Source organism: Podarcis melisellensis (genome assembly GCF_964234715.1).
Source record: "Podarcis melisellensis genome assembly, chromosome: 10".
In the NCBI taxonomy this organism is placed as follows: Eukaryota; Metazoa; Chordata; class Lepidosauria; order Squamata; family Lacertidae; genus Podarcis; species Podarcis melisellensis.
In genome coordinates this window covers 2171033-2185212 of record NC_138542.1, presented here as the reverse complement: position 1 = coordinate 2185212, position 14180 = coordinate 2171033, and the positions used below count along the sequence as shown (strand labels likewise).

The window sequence follows — 14180 nt, the reverse complement described above, 5'->3', positions numbered from 1 at the left end:
CTGACGCCTCTGCCCCCCTCCTTCTTGCTTTGGGGCCGGGCTCCTCCCCAGGGCTCTCCTCACTTCCGCGCGCCTCCACATTTGAACTTGGCGCGCGTACGTTGCTCCTGACCTTTCTCTCGACCGCTACACTGCTCCCGGTGCTACTCTCTGCCCCTTCCGGCAGAGCGTCCTGCTCCGATCTCCTCCCCCTGTCTCCTTCTTGCTCTGCTCCCTCTGACACACTGGTAACTCCACCCCCTTCACTCCGTTCCGGCGGAGAAACCGGCTCCGATCTCCCACTCTCACTGGGGGCTCTCCTCTCGCTCCCCTGCTCCTGATTGCTTCCCCCTTGGGGTCCCCTTGGTCTGACCAGGGGGGCTCCCTTTTGGGAGTCCTCTGACTCACTGGACAGACTCACGGACGACCTTTGGTCATTGTCATCCTCCTCCTCGTCTCTCTGGGATTCTTCCCCCTCGCTCTCTGTCTCCTCCCCCATCTGCCCTTCTTTCCCTGAAACCCTGACACCGCCCTTTATCCAAAGATCTCAGGGCACTATACAACATTGAAAACATAATTTATGCAGCATAATAATAACAGTCCCTCAATTTAACAGGCCATAAATTATTTAATGGCCAAATGTTTGGGTAAAGCTGAATGTTTTCACCTGCCGCCTAAAGACATATAATGATGGTGCCCAGCCAGCCTCTCTGGGGAGAGCGTTCCACAGATGGGGGACCACCACAGAAAAGGCCCGTTCTCATGTTGTCACCTTCCGAACCTCTCAGGGAGAGGGCGTAGGAAAGAGGCGGATGACAAATGCTTCTTTCCTGCTAAAATATACATTTAGGCTGTTTTTGGTTTTTCCATTCTTTTATTGTGCAACCCTTTGTGTTAATGAAAAAGGGCATTGTTTATTAAAATATTCCTGTGCCACCGTTCATATGTAATAACAAGGGGTGTGCTTTCAGCATCGATCAGCTGATCAGCGCTGAGAGCAAGGCCCTTGGAAGGCCCATGGCAGGTGGTTTGGAGCCACACTGTGCCTGCAAGCATTCAGAGGGCTTTTGCTCATTGCTGTCAGCTGTTCAACGCTGAGAGCTTTAATGTGTGCTGTCAGCAGCCCCATCCACTGCACTTGGAAGCCCCCAACGTGCAGCTCTCTAGGGTAGCCGATCCCAGACACATCTTTACTTGCTCCACTCTTGATGCCACATAATGCTGTTAGGTGTGGGTCAAGTGGGCATGGCTTGGGGGAAACGGCCTCACAGACCTAAGTAGGACCCTGCCTGGCGTGATAAGGTCCCTGCCACTGACCTGTTATATTGGCCCCATCATGGAAATGCTTTCTCCGTAGTCATTTTACCTGGACTTCATGTAGCAACTGACATTAGTTGTGCTGGAAACATCTGAAAAGACCCTTGTTTTTAAATACAGAAATTGATACCTGAGCCCAGGGTGGCAAGGTCTCCGTTTCTCAGCAGCCAGGAGCCATGGGAATGCACATACTTTCTGTTTTAAAGGTTCCAGGTTCAATTCCTGGCACCTCCAGTTTGGGCTGAAACCCTGGAAAGCCTCTGCCAGTCCGTGTAGACAGTACTGAACTAGGGAGGCCAATGGCCTGACTCTGTACAAGGCTGCCTTCTGTGTTCCTGTGCCTCCTGAAATCAAGTGCAGGAAGCTTTCAGACTTGAGTTGGGAAGCAGCTTATATATCAAATATAAATTAACAAACACATGCTGGAGACAGTATGAAGTGCAGTAGTACAGAGATGGTTGACAACCTTCAACAGCAATACTTGAAAAGAAACTGGGAAGTAGGAGTTCACCGTCACAATGAAAGCGAAAGCTGTGGATATTTTCTGCCTTCATAGAACTTCTCTGTTCATGGAAATCGATGATGGAGGACTCTGTTCTTTTAATTTTTAATACTGTGAAGCAACAAGCAGCGTTCAATCCATTTTAGACTTGTTAGTTCTTTATTAAATAACTTATTACACAGCCATCTCATTCTTTTTAGGGGTATTGTCATATGGAGGAAGGGCCTTTCTGGGTTGTTCCGCGCATGATAGAGCAACTGTTTCTGTAATGAGCTTCAGTGCTCTTGTTATCCACCATGAACTAGTTTGACAATAAGGAGGCCTGCTGTGAGCTTACATTGTGTTTGCTGTTTTGTGCAGACTTCACTATACCATGGAACATTATTTGGGTGGAGAGGGGAATGGCAAAGCACACCCCTGCCGCCGCCGCCACCACCTCACGGTGGAGATTTTAATTTTAGGTTTCAATTTCCTAACAGCATGTATCAGACAGCATTAAAACCCTGTGAAGACATTCTTGCCCTGCATCACTGTTTTAATTTCCCTTTTTTCTTCAGGAGAAATTCCGGTGGCTAATACTTCCTCTGGCTCAAATTGTTGTACTTGTAATTGCCAGCCAGCATTGCAAGCCATTCTTCAGGAGCTTAAAACCATGAGAAAGATAATGCAGATCCAAGCAGGTATGATAGTCTGTCTTTTCAACTATTAAGGTATAATTTTCAGTCTGCAGACAGACTGTGCCTTTTCATGAAAGCATAGGTCTTAAAGAAAGACTGCTGCCCAGATGGTATGGATCAGGGGTTGCCAACCCAGTGCCCACAGGTACTCTGAGCTTTCCTTTTTGAAAAAAGTGAGTCTCTAGCCCTCCTAGAAAAAAACTTATGGGGCAAAATGTGCGGGCAACATCTAAGCGATTTCCATGAAATAAGAGTGTTGTGGCCAAGTTGTATATTTTTCCTGGTACAGTACTGAGGAATGTTCCTGTGGTTATTAGACAACAACAGCAACAGGGTGTTGAGTGTGGGTATGATCTCAGTGTCAGCATGATTTTTGCGTTATGCCATGTTCCCCATAGCAGCTTCCCCAGCTGACAGCTCCAAAGAGAGTGCTCCGCCCACAGCTGTAGGTTCAAGCAGTTGGTTCTGATAAGAGGGTGGGAACTGGTCAGGAGTCTGGGCTGTGGTAACTGTCATCTTTGATACACGTTTGGAAGTGTACTCACAAGTTTTTCTTTCTTCAGTTGCTGCTCAGAACAGACAACCGCCCCCAGTTCCCCTGGTTTGCACACAGAAATCAACACTTTCAAGAAAGAGAAATAAAAAGAAAAAAATACCTCCAAAGACTATTGAACCCCTTACTGTGAATAAAAAGCCCAGCACTGCAGAGAATGAAAAAAAGCTATCAGCAAACTCTGAAAGTTCTAGTGTGGAAGCTGCTGAATCATCCTCAAAGTTGGAGTCACAGGTTTCAGGATTTGGCATTGTCCTCGAATCTTCATCTTCAGATGTAAGTTGACCAGGTGCTGGCAGAACAGACCCTGTTAAGAGTGCAAACCTCATGTCACAGGTGTTGTTGGTAGTGTAGTAAGTCTTAGGATTAGGCCGTAATGTCGGTTTCCCGTGGGATCTTTTCTACATCTGCAGGTTGCAACATAAGGGCTGACCATCCACATACTTTATGTTTTCAGGAAAGATCTGTATGCACACACTATATACTAACAAATCCATGTGATTGTCCAGTTCCTGTTTCATGTTTTGTACTAGTTTGCCCCTGAGGGAATCATTCCTAAAACATTTCTGTTGAGCCTAGCATTGAATAGGCCTTGTTCATTTGTTCACAAGCATATTGGGAAGCATTTAGCCATGGGACAATTGAAGGAATTATTTTTTGGTTTTGCAGCTGCACTGTACATGAGTCTGAGGGAATCTAAGAGTTGGTGCTAAAGTACTAAGATAATGATATCCCCTCCTCCTCAAGAAAGTGAAGAAATCAGGGTTTCGGGGAAGGGGCATGCACGAGTTACAAAAGTCTTCTCAGTTATCCGCAGATCTTAAAAACTGACTTCTCATTCCTCTTTAATCAGATTAGCACAGTTGGCATTAGGAAAAAGTGCACAAGTTAAGTAGCTGCTGTTATTATTTATGCCGTGTCACCAGTGTACGTGCATAAGGTCAGTGGGCTGAAGGGAGAGATGCAGAGGTGTTTACTTGGATTCAGTTTGGGGGGACAAGTAAGCAAGAGGCTTGCTACAGAAGATGAGTTTTGTTAGCATTATTGCAGTTGCCAAGGTAAAACCAGGGATGATGTTATAGAATCAAAGCCTCGCATGGGTTGGTTAATTTGATGTATCTCACAAGGGTCTTTGTGACAAAGATGACAAGGGTGAGGACTTTGTATGAAATGTATTCATTCTCACTTGTAGCACTAGAATAGCTTGTTCTGCCCTACCCCGCCATAGGTAATGCTAGAACAAGTGGAAAGCTAACGCGATGTCACTTTTTTCTGTCCGTGTTAATGGTTATAATCTGTTAGTAAGAACTGTCCTGTGGAAGCAACGTCACAAGGCTGTGCAGAACCCTTTTAACCATAAAGAGAAGTGAGAGATTTCCTATCTGCTGACCAGAAGTGCATTCACTTGTGAGTTGAACTTGTGCAAATCACTAGTTGGGCCACTGGTGGTTAATCCTAACCATAAGACTGATCTGCCCAATTTTATACTCTCTCGTGGCACAAAGAAAGCTTACATGTGAAGGTAGACTTGAAGTATCGGGGCTGAAATTGTAAATGTCAAAATCTAGAGCCAGGATTTCAAAAGGGCACACTTGGCATTTTCTCCTTTTGAATTAGATCTTTGTAGAATGAATATCAGGAGAGCAAGAGGGTGGCTGGTTGGCTTTGTTTGAGCTTCAAGCAAATGATGGCTGAAAAGTTCACTGATGAGTAAGCTGATCATTAATTTCTTCAACGTACCTTTTTAATTTTGAGAAGACAGTTTCCAATTTCCTAAGTACAGCAAGCTCAGAGAACATAATTAAATTCCGTATCAATGATCATAAATGAAAGAAATTCTGTAGATAATATTGTACCTTTCTAGAAGTGCAAACTAATAATAAAAAAGAGCAGTCATGATAATTCAGTTACACAGATGTGAGCTACACCGGTAATTAGATTAGTGTGTCATCCGACAGACTCTATGTAATGATACATAGCAACTGGTTAAATGCTTTTCTGTGGTTCTTGTATGTAATTATAATTACAGCCAGAAATGACTGTGCAAGGAAAGGATTCAAAACTTCTCTTTCAGTTTTGTAAGTGATTTTATTATTTTGACCTGTTTTCAGATTGCCCATCAGTTTTCCATGTTTTGAACATACAGGTTCAAGGTTTGGTTTTTTGTTTGGGGTTTCTAGAGTGGCTACATTTTTAAGCAGTGTCTCATTGCTCAGTGAGTGAATTCAGGCAGAGTAGTAATTAATGCTGGATTTATTTATTTATTTTTACAGAATGATTCATCAAGCCTTGGGCTAATTATTTTAAAATGTTCATGCTTTACATCTTTAACCACAATATAATTAAAAAACAACAACAAAACTTGGAAGTTGCTCTGAAGGGCATTGGGTGAATCTTCTATCTCTGGGGGGAGAGAATGCCATTTAGAAAGAGACTGGTGAGATTTGAGTTCATATTCTCACCTAGTCACGACCCTCATTCTGTAGTCTTTGGCAAAGGACTGAAAACTAAAACCGTGAATGAAGCTTGCATTCCTTTGGGCGCTAGCTTGGGAACTGACCTTGGTGAACTCTGGAGAATTTCTGAGTATGGGATCATGTTTCAGTTCTTTATACACTTATATGAATCCCCTCTGTCAGTGGGATTTACATAAGAGTAAACATGCATAGGATCAGGTTGGAAGCCTGAGTTTACATCTCTCATTAATTTTCAGCTGGGGTGAATGGAATGGCTGGACCACTTCACACTGCAACATTTTGTTGCAGGCTCCACTTGTCCAATTTATATTAAATACATGTTAACTACATTATGTGAATTATCCACAATTACAACTATTGATATGTCTATAGGGTAACCTTCAAAGCTGAATTAAGTAATCTTTCCATTTCAAATCTTTCAATTTTAATGAAAGGGGAAGCCTACGTATGCAAAATATTAAGTAATTATGATATAGAAATTGCTTTTTAGAGAATTGAATGCCTTTGTATACAGTGCCTTAGTGATCCCAAGCCTTAGAATAGCCTTGAAAGACAGATCAATATTATTATTATAAAACTGAAGGTGCAGGCAGGAACCCGGCCCCCTGAGTTCAGCTCCAGCACCTCTCAGGTGGGCACCATTGCCTTCTTAACAGAACACGGGAGAGGTCCATGGTGAGCTCTGGCAGGCACCTCTTTTTGTAGACTAATAGCACTGGGTGTAGATGCATATGACCACATGCTCTCCACATGGTGGCCAATGCTTTCCTTTTAAATTAAAGGAATGTGGGCATTGCCTGCTGAAATGCCTATATTATTGGGAACCTGAACAGCCCTCCATGGCATGAACATTCCAAAAGACATCACTTCCTGTTACACCTAAATCTAGAGCTGATCAAACCCTGGGCTGAGTCTGTATAGCCAGCTTGCCTGGGACTTGTCTGTTAATGGCACTATATATATATATATATGCTTTCGTAGATTTTCACGGGTACAGGAATGCAGGTTTTGGTGTCCTCGGGTGTCTTCCCGTGTAAAAGTTGGGGTGTCTAGGCGACGTTTCGACGAGGTCTCACTCGTCATCTTCAGGCTGGTGCTTTCGGCTTCTTGTTACTGGAACAGAGCAGGATCTCAGTGTTTGAGTTCCTATAAATACTGTTGAGGGGGTGTGGTGTATAGCCTCCAATGTTCTGGGCAGAGAGGAAGTTCCCAGGCTAGTGTGCCTTTTCTTCTTTTGTTCCTTAATTACTTGAGGGATATCTTGAGTGATTTCTTGAGTGATATCCTGAGTACCACTTAGGTGGGTCATTAGGTGTGGATTAGTTGCTAAAGTCTTTGTGTCTTGACATGAAAGAAACAGGACACGAAATTAATTTTGCAGATTCCAAATTGCTCTTTAACATGGAACATCACCACAAGAGAATAATCATGGAAGCCATCGAGATAGAGAAACACCCTCACAACATGAACAAGCGTGACGACACATCCCGCTTGCCAGACATCTGGAAATTAGCCCTCCCCACAAAAACTGACACCAGATCCAGAGGCACACAGAACGCCATCACCAATCAACCACACCAGACCCAAACCCAGACCCTCTCCACAGATAAATTACAGACACCATCCAGTAGCCAAACCATGGTGGCACCTCCGGATGCTGCACCCCCCTGCAATCCCTACACAGATCTGGCTGACACAGGCCACAAAACCACAGCTCGCCCCTATACAAGAAGCCAAGCCAGAGCACAACTAAGTGCAGTACAGCCATCTTCTCAGAAAAACTCTTCACAAAGTTCAAGAGGTCAAGACACAAAGACTTTAGCAACTAATCCACACCTAATGACCCACCTAAGTGGTACTCAGGATATCACTCAAGAAATCACTCAAGATATCCCTCAAGTAATTAAGGAACAAAAGAAGAAAAGGCACACTAGCCTGGGAACTTCCTCTCTGCCCAGAACATTGGAGGCTATACACCACACCCCCTCAACAGTATTTATAGGAACTCAAACACTGAGATCCTGCTCTGTTCCAGTAACAAGAAGCCGAAAGCACCAGCCTGAAGATGACGAGTGAGACCTCGTCGAAACGTCGCCTAGACACCCCAACTTTTACACGGGAAGACACCCGAGGACACCAAAACCTGCATATATATATATATATATATATATATATATATATATATATATATTTCTGTTTTTAAAAAACTGTGGTTGGACAAAATATGTTATTGTGTAGGTTTGTACCTTACATTTTATAAATACACTCTGCCTTCTCTGGTTCTCATCATATTTGTGAATTTAACCATACAAACAATATCCCATAACTAGGTTGTTTGGCTGTCTTGGTGTACATTTTACCCCAATACTGGTTTTGGATTCTTTCAATGGAGGTAGATACAACATGAATTACATGTTAAATTTACTCTAATTAAATAATGGAACAACCTGTGCAGAAGTAATCCCCAGGGAGGAGGCAAGTGGGTGGTGGCCCTGGGTGCATTTGGGCATGTGTGTAAAAATTTCCCAGGAAATTGATGGCCCTCCTTTAAGGCTGGAGTGCCCAGGTGGGCTTGGCTACGACTGAACTGGGCTCACTGGTGGCCAGAGGCATGGAAGACCCAACGGAACACCCTGCCCTGAGTCGTGCCGAGCGAAGCCAGCCAGGAGGATGGCCGTGAGGCGCCTCGTGTGGCAGCGCTCTCCTCCTAAGCCCAGATCCAGCGGGCAATAGGGGCAGGGAGAGGAGAGGAGCTTCCACGCTCAAAGCTGGTGGGGGCAGCTCAGAGGGGCTGGTGAACTGAGATCATAACACCATGCTTGCTCCTGCCTCGTTGCTCTGTGCCCTCAAGGAGCTGGCCAGCAAGAACTTCAAGAGGCTGCAGGTGAACGTGCTCCTGGGGGGGGGCAGGTAGGAGAGGAGAGCTGGTGGCAGCAGGGGAGGGCCGTGCATGCCTCTTCCGTTCTGGGGAGTGACCTCCTTAGACCGGGGCTCTCAGCCAAGTGGCCTTGCAGGCACCCCAGCCTGGGAACAAGGTGGCACCTGGTGGCCACCTTCCCACAAGCACTGCTGGAGGGAGTTTTGACCTCCAAAGTGGAGGGCGCAGCGGCCTTTTCCCTTCTCCGGAGATCCCTCTGCTTTTCTGGGCAAAGCGAAGGGCAAGGCTCTGGCCATCCTCCATGCTTTCAGAAGCCCATCCTGGTATGGTCTTTGGACAGAGGCATGAGACAAACCCAGGAGCTGCCTCCGGGGCTGGCAGGTGTCTGACACCACCACCACCACTGCTTTTCAGGGTGCACAATACTTAGCCTGCCCTGGTTGCTGGCAACCTACACTGCGTCACTGGTAAGCCCCAGTATGTTCAGTGGATATTATTCTCAGTTCACTGGGAACTGGGCATAGGATTGCTGAAAAATGCTATCTACCTTTGTGACTAAAGCAACTGAGTGCCCTACTTCTAAGTAAACATTCTATTTGTTTTCCATGCAAAGCAAATAATTTGTATAGATTTGGCAAAAGAGTTCTGTTTTAATCAATTAAAATATTCAGAAATGCTTGGACTAAATCTAATTTGCTGCTTGCTAATTTTAGCAAAACAAAAGTTTTGGCAATTCTTTCATTTGTGTTTAATCATGTACACCATTGCCTTGATTATCTTATGTTAACAAACTCTATTTGGCTATAAATCATACTTGGAAATGTCCATGTGAAGCTCAATTGGGTACTGATTGCGTGCAATTGAAGGATAATTTGCTACTGAAGGAATCTGGAATAAATCAGCATTCCCCCCCCCCTCAAAATATGTGATTAGGATACAGACTGATTCATTTATAAAACACACACACACAAATGTACAAAACACATTAATTGCATCTCTAATTGAGACTAGGGATTGCCTGTGAAGAGTCCCTGTTAAACATATTTCTACCTTTTGCAATACAGGGATATTGGTTTTCTAATAGGTAGATCCAGGGTCATGCTTTTTCCATGATTATTGTGGTTCTTGTGTAATAGCCTGGTCACTGGGAACTTGCAATGAGCATCTCTTGTTGTTAATGCACAGCTAATATCAATCAATTTGAAAGGAAAGATTTCTCAAGGGAACTCATACAAATCAGCCGTGAAGCTCTAATCCAAACAAAATGTGGCACACATTTCAAGATACCTCTCTACCTTTATTATTAAGTGCTGGAAACAATGTGTGAAGACAGCTGCTCTGAGGACAAGAGCATATTTTTTCCAACTTTGTGTGACCAAGAGCACTCTGCCGTGTGGCAGTTTTTTTAGTGTGGAATTTTTTATTTTGAAAAATAAAGTTCATCTGAGGATATGAAATGCAATCAGAATAGATAACCTAGGTATAGAATTGTAGAATTGAAAAGGACCCCCAAGGGTCATCCAGTGTAACCCTGCGCAATTCAGGAATCTCAGCTAAAGCCCCCAAGACCATCCAACCTCTGCTTAAAAGCCTCCAATGAAGGAGAGTCCACAACCTCCCAAGGGAGACAGTTTCACTGTTGAACAGCTCTTACTGCCAGAAAGTTCTTCCTGATGTTTAGTCAGGATCTCCTTCCTTGTAACTTGAAGCCATTGGTTTGTGTCCTCCCCTCCAGAGCAGGAGAAAAACAGCTTGTTCCCTCTTCCATGTGACAGCCCTTGAAATATTTGAAGATGGCTATCATGACCTGGAAGCTGTCTGCGGACAAACGCCGGCTCCCTCGGCCTATAGAGCGAGATGAGCGCGCAACCCCAGAGTCGGTCACGACTGGACGTAATGGTCAGGGGTCCCTTTACTTTCCTTTATCATATTTCAATTAGTGTTCTCTTTTCCAAACTAAGCATACCCATTTCCTTCCATTGTTCCTCATAAGGCTTCGTTTCCAGACCCTTGACCATCTCGGTCTCCCTCCTCTGCACACCTTCCAGCTTGTCAACATCTTTCTTAAATTGTGGTGCTCAGAATTGGACACAGTATTCCAGGTGTGGTCTGACCAAGCCAGAATAGAGTGGTATTATTACTTTCCTTGATCTGGACACTAGACTTCTGCTGAGGCAGCCTAGAATAGCATTAGCTCTTTTTTTTTTTTTTTTTTGCTGCTGCATCACACTGTGGACTCATGTTCAACTTGTGGTCCACTAAGGCGCCTAGATCCTTTTCACATGTACTGCTAGTAAGCCAGATGCCCCCCCATCCTATATTTGTGCATCTGGTTCATCCTGCCTAAGTGCAGAACCGTATGTTTGTCCCTACTGAAATTCATTTTGTTAGCTTGGGACCAGTTCTATCTGTTAAGGTCATCTTGAATCCTGATTTTTTCTTTTGCAGCATTAGCTACCCCTCCCAGTTAGGTGTCATCTGCAAATTTGATGAGCATCCCCTCAATTCCTTCATCCAAGTTGTTTATAAAGACGTTGAACCCTGCAGCACCCCACTTGTCCCTTTTTTCCAGGATGACAAGGTTCCGTCAGTCAATCAGCTACACATCCACCTAACAGTTACCTCATTCAACCCACAGTTTACCAGCTTCCTCGCAAGAATATAATGGGGAACTTTGTCAAAAGCCTTACTGAAATCAAGATAAACTATTTCCACAGCATTTCTCTGATCCACCAAGCTTGTAATTCCAACAAAACAAAAAAAGAAAGAAATGAGATTTGTCTGGCATGACTTATTTTTGAGAAACCCATGCTGGGTCTTAGTAATTGCACCATCCTTTTCTAAAAAACATTATTATTATCTAAGTATACCACACAAGATTATTCCAGCTTGCTAAATTATATTTTAGTCTGCTTGTGTTAAACTGCTGTCGCCCACTTAAAGGTCTAAAAATATGGCAGGATGGATATTGAAATAACTCCTTTTGTTTCCAACCAAATTCTCAAATGTACAAAAAATCATTCCCCCTCAGTTGGTTAAATTGGCTACTGATAAACTGGCTGAGATTATTGAAATATTTGGCTTTTACAGGGAGAAATCATTTAGAGTTATGTCAGGAGAATATGTGAGAGCTAACAGGGGCTTTATCTACACAAGTGCAATGTTTTCATTGCTGGCTACAAAAGGGGGAAAGCACAGCTCGTCCTGGAAGAGCTCCACTGTGGCGCGGCAGAATCATGGCCTTAAAATGGTTGCACATAATAAGCTAAAAACTGGTTCGTGTCTGTTGCTTGCAAGTCCCCTAACTACTAAATGAGGGCGGGAGACTGCCTGTGAAGACAAGGAAAGGTCAGTAGGGCTGGGACAGAAAGCTCCCGCAAGACCCGCAAGGTCGAGGAGAAATTGTATGTAGTTGACCGGGTTTAACCCGAGGGAACCAGGGGGCTATTGAAAGACATCTGCTGCTAGGAGAGTTAAGGCACTGGGAGTCCAGTAACTGGTTGGCTGGAGACAGAGAAGCAGGAATACAAGTGGAAAAAGAGTGGAAGCAGAACCCTGAAGGGAACAGTTCTTAGAGTTATATCCAGATAAGATGGGAATAATTATGTCCTTGGCTTAAAGCAGGGTAGTCATCAGCAACATTTGACACACACACACCCAGCCCTGATGTTGCCTTTCCAAAGTCGGGTTTGATGTGGGTTTGAGCAGGAATTCGGCTTTTACTTAAGATATACACCAATAAATTATGTAGGGTTTGGGGCCATAAGTAGGAATAGTGAGCAGACCACACTAAATTGTAAAGACATTTTTGTTGAAAAAAAGTTTGATTAATAATGCAGGATTTGCAGCTGTGTGAGAGAATGGGAATTGATATATACCAATAGATTTTGAGCCCATTGTTCTGTATTACAAAAATAAGCAAAATCTGAAAAATGTCATTCATTTGTTTAAAGATATGGTGTGGGGTTTCTGTAGCCTCAGTATACTAACTTTGCTAGATTTGTTTCTTTTTAAACTTAATTTTAGGAAAAGAAATGTCACTTGGGTATTATAGTGAGGATTCTAGAAATAAACATCATGGGTTGTATTCCATTACAGTATGTCCCTCTGCTCATGGAAGCCTTTTTGCTCCAGCAAATTCCCCTTTCTCCAACCAACCTCCTTGCCACTTCATGCTGTTTCCACAGGTCTCCCTAAGCCTCTGGTGCAGTTCTTGTGGGGTGGGATGTGCAAAGAGATGCAGAGGGAAGGGAATATCAGCTAAAGTCCTCCTTTTGTCCTCCATTTGCGGAAGACTCTGCTGGACCACAGGCCTTTCCATGAGCAGAAAGGGACACGGCTGGAGGCAATTCACATCTTTTATTCACTGTTTCTTAAAAAATCATTTCCCCAGTACTTTGCATGCCCATGCTTCATACTGATTCACAGGCTTTTTTAGAACTTAGGTTATCCCTTTCTAAGCTTATTTTTTAAAAACAATAACAACAACACTATTGTGATAATAAAACAAAGAAAAAGCCCTATGATTATTTCCTTGACAAAAGGGACGCTGATGAGATCAACTAACTCGCAGGACATTGTTTCTAATCAAAGTTCTATATATGGTGCCAAGCACCTGTCATTCTCACCTTGAGAACTTCTGGTTGCAATCTGATTAGTATGTGCTAATATCTACTTGCTTGCTTAAACTTGTCCACCTTTTCTGCACTTTGAAAATCTCCATACGGTCACCAAAGCTTGACTATTAACTAGCAGCGGATGCAAAATGTTGCACTGTAAAGTTGTACAATGCAGAGTAGAATAAGTAGAATCATTTTGTCTTACTCTGAAAGGTGGCAATTCAAGAAGTTCTCGTAAGCTGCTGTGGGTAATTTTAAAAACCGCTATTCCTAAATTAATAAATTAGAACGCCACTTTGTAAAACAATTTACCGTATTTTTCGCTCTATAAGACGCACCAGACCATAAGACGCACCTAGTTTTTGGAGGAGGAAAACAAGAAAAAAAATATTCTGAATCTCAGAAGCCAGAACAGCAAGTGGGATCGCTGTGCAGCCTCTTGCTGTTCTGGCTTCTGGGATAGCTGCACAGCCTGCATTCGCTCCATAAGATGCACACACATTTCCCCTTACTTTTTTAGGAGGGAAAAAGTGAGTCTTATAGAGCAAAAAATACGGTACTTGTTTTCACTAATAAAAATTGATTCCAGAATCAGATCTTGTCCTAGTGCCAGTTATTGCAAGTTCTTAAGCTGAATTTACAGTTGGGAGTCAAAGATAAATAGAAGGGCTTTTTCATGCAACATGTCATCAATATATGACATAAGGTGTGATGAAAGGCACAAGCTGAAATAGCTTTGAAGGGGGATTCACCAAATAAACAGAGGATAAGTTGATCAATGACTGTTAGTCATAATATTTAAATGAAACCTTCATGTCCTGCTCTTGAAGTTCCCAGAGGCAAGTGGCATGCAGCTTTTGGACAAAATAGGTGTTGAGCAACAAATAAGTATTTTTGTTCTTATACTCTGACTTTTGTTTCCTTATATTGCTTAGATTTCAAGTAATGTGATTACAACAGTTTATTATGGTGGGATTAAACATTTAACAGTGAGTGCAGGATTGTAGCCATAGTAATTTTAGTTCAAATTCCTAATGGGCAGTATCCAATTATTCAAAGCTGCTGCTGTACTGAATAAATATTTCATAATTGCAGTTGCCAGCATTAAATTAATTAACATCCAGGTAACTAGCTCCTTGGGATTTCCCCCTGTTCTAGTAATTATAATTTCGTAAAGA

General features: G+C 43.2%; 2 protein-coding genes across 4 annotated transcripts in view; one reads left to right on the top strand and one right to left on the bottom strand.

Moving 5' to 3' along the window:
- Positions 1-14180, bottom strand: part of PRPF18 (pre-mRNA processing factor 18) — a 128376-nt gene that overhangs the window by 58097 nt on the left and 56099 nt on the right. The window lies entirely within an intron of this gene.
- BEND7 (BEN domain containing 7) overlaps positions 1-14180 on the top strand; it is a 52962-nt gene that overhangs the window by 23353 nt on the left and 15429 nt on the right. For all 3 annotated transcript variants that reach the window (XM_081927838.1, XM_081927837.1, XM_081927839.1), the window contains 2 exons: positions 2356-2478; positions 3039-3304. In XM_081927838.1, coding sequence (XP_081783964.1) covers positions 2356-2478; positions 3039-3304 — 389 coding nt within the window. The remainder of the gene's footprint in view (positions 1-2355; positions 2479-3038; positions 3305-14180) is intronic.